Source organism: Thecamonas trahens, assembly GCF_000142905.1.
Source record: "Thecamonas trahens ATCC 50062 unplaced genomic scaffold supercont1.64, whole genome shotgun sequence".
Classification (NCBI taxonomy): Eukaryota; order Apusomonadida; family Apusomonadidae; genus Thecamonas; species Thecamonas trahens.
This window is the reverse complement of record NW_013657616.1, coordinates 178,545-184,619: the sequence shown is the minus strand read 5'-3', so window position 1 is coordinate 184,619 and position 6,075 is coordinate 178,545. Positions and strand designations below refer to the sequence as shown.

The 6,075-nt window shown below is 65.8% G+C and overlaps 2 protein-coding genes across 2 annotated transcripts in view; one reads left to right on the top strand and one right to left on the bottom strand.

Moving 5' to 3' along the window:
• Positions 1 to 231: 231 nt before the first annotated feature.
• Positions 232 to 1,113, top strand: AMSG_10818 (ornithine cyclodeaminase; the record flags this gene model as incomplete). Its single annotated transcript, XM_013897793.1, has 1 exon — positions 232 to 1,113. The coding sequence occupies one exon, from the start codon at positions 232 to 234 to the stop codon at positions 1,111 to 1,113; it is 882 nt and encodes a 293-aa protein (XP_013753247.1).
• A 32-nt stretch (positions 1,114 to 1,145) lies between these two features.
• The window catches only part of AMSG_12391 (uncharacterized protein), a gene marked incomplete at its 3' end in the record, with an annotated part of 6,033 nt that continues 1,103 nt past the window's right edge, over positions 1,146 to 6,075 (bottom strand). Inside the window, exon 2 of the mRNA XM_013897803.1 lies at positions 1,146 to 5,195. Within this exon, the coding sequence (XP_013753257.1) occupies positions 1,146 to 5,195 (4,050 nt within the window). The remainder of the gene's footprint in view (positions 5,196 to 6,075) is intronic.

Below are 6,075 nucleotides of genomic sequence, written 5' to 3'. Positions count from 1 at the left end.
ATGCCAGCCAAACAATGGCAAATACGTACTCACCCCTCCCTCACACACACACACACACACACACACACACACACACACACACACGACAGTCAGCCAATCCGTCATACCATGCGCGTGTACTCTGCCACCGAAACTGCGACTGCGCTGCCGTTCCCATCGCTGCTGGAGGCGCTCAAGAGCAGCTGGGCCCACAGCGATCAGCTCACGGCACCGACTCGCCATCATCATGCCATGCCCGCCCAAGAAGCTGATCAAGACGCACATGATAGTGATGACGCCACCGCGACAGCCAGCTCGCCGCCGCCGGACAACACGCTCCTTCTCATGCCGGCATGGGGCTCATCCGGTGGTATCAGTGGCGTCAAGATCGTCACTGTCGTCCCGGGCAACTCAGCCAGGCAGCTGCCGGCGGTCATGGCCTCGTACATTGTCATCGATGGCATGACTGGTGCTCATGTGGCTCTGCTCGACGGTGCCGTGCTGACTGCTCGTCGGACCGCGGCTGTTGGTGCGCTTGGCGCTAGCCTCCTCGCCCGTCCCGACTCGACCAAGCTGCTCATCGTCGGCGCGGGCGCTGTCGCCTCGCAACTGCCGTACGCCTACGCCGCCGCCATGCCCTCCATCAACCATGTCACCGTCTACAACCGCTCGCAAGAGAAGGCTCAGCTCCTAGTCGACCAGCTCATTGCCGACGGCTTTGACGCCGTCGTCGCTACCGAGCTTGAGACCGCCGTCCGGAGCGCCGACATCATCTCGTGCGCCACTCTCGCCCGCGAGCCCATCATCCTCGGCGAGTGGCTCGCCCCGGGCCAGCACCTCGATCTCATCGGCTCGTTTACGCCACACATGCGCGAGGCCGACGACGTTGCTGTCTCCAAAGCAGAGGTATACGTCGACGTCTCCGAGGCACTGGCCGAGTCTGGCGACATTGCTTCGCCCATCACTGCCGGCGTCCTCGCGCCCGACGACGTCCGCGGCACCCTCGCCTCGCTCTGCTCCGCCGACCAGCGCCCGCCGCGCGAGCCCTCGCACATCACCCTCTTCAAGTCGGTCGGCTCCGCTATCTCGGACCTGGCCTGCGCCGGTGTCGCTGTCCCTGCGCCCGAGCCGTAGCACCAAATACACATCATCCTCCCTCTGCCGCATCACCGCCGCCGCGGCGCAGAGTCCCGCCGCGTCCGGTTGTAGTACGGCGTGACAACCTTTGGCCCCGCCATAGACTCGGATGCCGCCAGTGCCAGTGCTGCGGCAGGCCCGCGGGTGTTGGCGTCGTAGATTGAGAGCCGCCGTCTGGTGCCCTGTCGGAGAATCGCTGCCCGTGCGCCTTTGACGCCGGCCAACGTCTCGGACGAGACCGAGGCCGAGTCGATGAACTTGCGCTGCATCAGCTGCTTGACCTTGGCCAGCGCCTCGTCGTCGTCGCTGCTTCCGGACAACGAGCCATCGTCCTCGAGCGCCACAGCCCGGTATATCGCCGTCGGCTCGACGTACACCTCGCCGTCCGAGTCGTCCTCCGACGACGACGGTGTCGACGGCGGCGTGATCATCGCCATCGACGCCTGTGACGCAACTTCGAGCCACGAGAGCTCTGAATCGCCCTCGTTGTCGTCTCGTCCATCACCATTGGTCTCAGCCCTGGCCTTGCCACCGGCCGAATTCTTCTCCATATCGTCGACCTCGGGCTCGACCTCAACGGCTTCGGCTTCAGCCGCCTCACGCTGCAGCGCTCCATTCCGTCGCTCAAACTTGGCCAGCAGCAGCTTGGCCTCGGCCGCCTGCTCGGCCGCCCGCACCGCATGGTCGATGGCCAGTCGCCATTCGGATGCGCCGGTGCGGACGTGGCCCTGGTGGAACTCGCCGAGGAGGTGGCCAGTGAGCGACCAGACTTTGACAGCCCCGTCGAGCGAGGCGGTGCAGAGCGAGGGCGGCGAGGTGGCGCGGACAACCACGATCGAGGTCACCTCCTGCCGGTGCGCCACCCAAGACCGCACCACCTCGGCCTTGCCCGATAGCGAGATGCCGTCGAGCGAGTAGCCAAGCACATCCGACGCATCACGCGCTGGACTCGCCAGCGTCGACGTCCGCACCAGCGCGTCGAGCTTCCACAACTTGACCACGCCCTTGTCGTCGCCGGTCACCGCCACATGCTTGAGCATGTGGTGCTTGCGGACCAGAACGTACTTGGTCACCACCTTGCTCTCGCCGTCCGATTCGTACTCGGACTCGTACTCGACGTCATAGTTCGAATCAGACTCTGAGAAGCCGCCACCAGCGCCGCCGCTGCCGTCAGCGCCGCCACTTCCGTCGCCGCCGGTCCGCCGCTGCTTCACCTCCTCACGCACTCGCTCCGAGTACGCCAGCGTGCCGGCGTAGGTGAGAGTGGTGACAACTGGCGGCTCGATCGAGCCGGCCATCTCATTAGTCCACCGCGCCACGCAACGGAACTTGAATGGTGCCCGCGTGCCCCACAGCGCGAGTGAGCCGAGCGAGTCGGCCGCCATGACAAGCGGGAGCGTGCCGACCCACACTACGCCCGTGATGTGGACCGGCGAGTCACTCGCGCTGGCGCGCTCCTCGGGCGAGCTGCTACGGGCCGAGTTTCCGCTCGGCGACCCGCGGAGGCCAAGCGGTGATGTCGGGCTCGTCGTCAGCCGCGCCGCCACCGCCTCGGCCGGCGTCTGCATCCCGTCCTCAGCCGAGAGGAGGGCAAAGGTGTACAGATCCCACACCCGTAGCGAGCCATCACCACAGCCGGCCACGACATGGCCCCAGCGGCCAAACGCCGATGAGACGTCCATGCAGTGGATGCGGTGCAGGCTCCGCTCGCGGGTACGGGCGGCCAGCGGCAGCGGCGGCGCCGTCATCGACCGTGGGAGCTTGAACCCGCGCTCCTGTGACTCTTCGTTCTGCAGCCAGAGCTGCCCGTCCAGCGCCGCCGTCACCACCTGCCGCTTCGGGCTCATGCTCGCCGCCCCGCCGCACGAGTACTGCAGCGCCGCCACCTCGGCGCCGTGCGCATCGAGGTCCTTCATAAAGTGGCCCGTGGCGTAGGTAAAGACCTTGACGGCGCCCGTGCAGTCACCGAGAATGAGCTTGCGCTGGCGGTCGTCAAGACCGCCGCACGTGATCTCAGCCGGCATCAGCTCCGGGTGCGACCGCTCGAGCCGGCCCGTCACCGCGCTCCACACACGGATGCCGCGCCCGGCCATGGTCACAAACGAGAGGAAGACCTCGTTGAAGAGGACGCCGACAACCGGTCCCGAGTGCGCAAGCTCCGGGTGCGTGCTCCGCTGCGCGTCGAGCGCAAAGACTTTGTCGGCACCGACAAGGATGCGGTCGTACGAGGCGACGGTGGCAAGGGCCGAGATCGGTGCCTGGGTCGCCGTCGCAGCCTCGAGCGACATGGTGTACGACTGAAGTGGGCGGAGGGTGCGGATGTCCCAGATCTTGACCACCCCGGCTTCGTCGGCAGTGACCACCTCGGGAGACGAGCCCATGACCTTGATGCCGACCAGTGGTGCCTTGTGGCCTTTGAGCACGCCGACAAAGCCGCGTTGGACAAACGGGTTCCACACAAAGGCCTCGCGGTCGCATCCAGCCGAGAGCAGGAACGAGTACTCGTCCGAGTAGTCGAGGTCCGTCACTCCCGATGCGTGCTGCGTCGGCTCGAGTTGCCGGTAGTTCATGCCCTCGCGGGTCGAGATGACGCATGCGGGGCTCGCCGTGTGCCCGATGAGGTCCCACGCCAAAATCGAGCCGTCGAGCGCGCCGGCGACCACCACGCCGCGCCGTGGAATGGCCTGCAACGCAAGGACGGCCGCATCGTTGGCGAGCACGTGACCGCGCCCGTAGCCATCGTACGAGAACTTGTGCTGCCCGCTCTCAAAGTCCCACGCATGTACCCGCCCGGTTGAGCCGCCGCTCCATAGCGTCCGCGACTTGCCGATCCACGCCAGCGCGTGCTGCGGGTGCGAGGTGTGAATCCTCCGCTGGAGCTTGTGGTGTGCATCCCAGAAAAGCAGCGCACAGTCAGTGCCCGAGGTGATGAGGTAGCGGTACTCGGGCGCATAGACCGCGTCCAGCGCGCACCCACGGTGCCCGCTGAGGTTGTTCAACAGCTTGAGCGAGTACGCGTCGTGAATGCCCACAAACGAGTGCGCCGAGATGACCACCACCCGGTTCGGAAGTGTGTCGAAGGTCTTGATCCGCGTCACCGCCTTGCTCCGCGCCACTCTATCTATCGCTGTCGCCGACGGCTGGTACGAGTGCGCGCGCTCGCTTCGGTACGCAGAGTCCGAGACAAGCCCGGCGTCGAGGATAAAGCCCACAAACTCGGGCCACGAGAGCTCACCGTCGCCGTTGACGTCGATCTCGCGGAAGAGCTCGGTCATTTGCGAGACGAGCTCCTCATCGGCGCGCTCGTCGCTCTCGGGCACAAATGCAACCATGGCTCGGATAAACTCCTCGAGCTCGAGTCCACCCTTGAACGCCCGCTTGAGCTGGTGGATCTTTTCGCTCGAGTTGATATACGTCATGAGGTCGATGGCATGCATGGCCTCGGCCTCCAGCTGCTCGTGCGACGAGCTCGAGCCTGAGAGCGAGTCCGGGCCAAGGCTATGGCTTGTTGTCCGCCGCCGCCGCCGCTGCCGCCCGTCTGCCGTCATCCGTCGCCGCCGCCTCCGCTTCCGCTCCTGCACGCCCCAGCCCGACTCGACCGCCCGCCCGCTCCGCGCGGACCGGGCCACGTCTGGCCGCGTCTCGCCCGGCAAGAACCGTCCGCGCTTGGATCGCGAGTACCGCGCATGCGCCATCGACGTCCGGAACGTCTCGACCTCGCCCTCGTCCTCCATCTCCAGCAGGCGGCTGACGTCGGTGATGAGCTTTGACGACGACACCGACGGGTGGCCGCTCCCGCTCCCGGCCCGGCCCGCACCGTCGAGTCCAAGAGTGGTGTAGTTGAGCGGGCGGACCCGCGGCCGGTGGCGAGTCCTTGATCGCGGCGCCGACAGGACCTCGGCCTCAATGTCAGCCAGCGTGGTCTTGATTCCATTCTCGGCGAGGACAGCATTGACGTCGCCGAGCTCGTCGGCGAGGACTCTCACTTCGGCCTCGTCCTCTCTCTGCCCGTGCACCTGGCCCTCTTCCCCGGTTGTGCTCCCTTGGACGCCCTCTGCATCCGACGCCGGGCCCGGAGCCTGTCGGTCGGCCGCCCACGGCGTGCATCGGCCATCGCGCCTCCGCCGCGGTCGAGGCCGAAAGGGAGCTTGAGACGCGCGCGACCAGAGCCAGCTCCACCGGCGACCAGCTTGCTCGTCAGCGGCGTCCCACCGCTGCGCAAGCGGTGGGAACCCGGTCCCACAATAGGATGGATGCGACGGCGCGGCGAGGGAGCCTCCTGACGAGCGACGACCAAGTCGAGCGGAGGATGAATGCGAAGTGCATGCCAATCGCCGTGGACACCGGCAATGAAGCCATCACCATCATCATCGTCATCATCATCATCGCTCGCATCACTCGCCATCTCCGACACCACCACCGTCGTCTTGCCCTTCCGCCAACTCGCCACCACGCCACCGGAGCCATTCCCCGCACCGGCTGTCGAGCTCCTTGCACTCGCCAGCAGATCGTCGAGCAGACTCACCCCAGCAGTAGCAGCAACAGCACTATCGCCATCGCCATCACCATGATCATGATCATTGCCATGATCATGGTCATTGCCATGGTCATGGTCATGGTCATGGTCATGGTCATGGTCATGGTCATGGTCATGGTCATGGTCATGGTCATGGTCATCGGCCATCAGCTCGGCATGCCGCCGTCTCCGCTCGGCTATCTGGTCCCTCAAACGGGTATGGTCCATAGGTCGAAAGTCGGGTGGAGGGATGGGCAGGCGAGAGGCTGACCGAAGGCCATGCGGTGTCGGTGTCTTGCCTTGTCGTCGAAGGAGCTCACGTCGTAATGCTGCGTATGCTGGTGTCGCTTTGGTGCTCTGCATCCCTCACTCGGCAAAGACCGTGAGGTGTCGCCGTCGCCGTCGCGGTCCTGTCGCTGACTCAGGAGGACTGACCGGGTCTG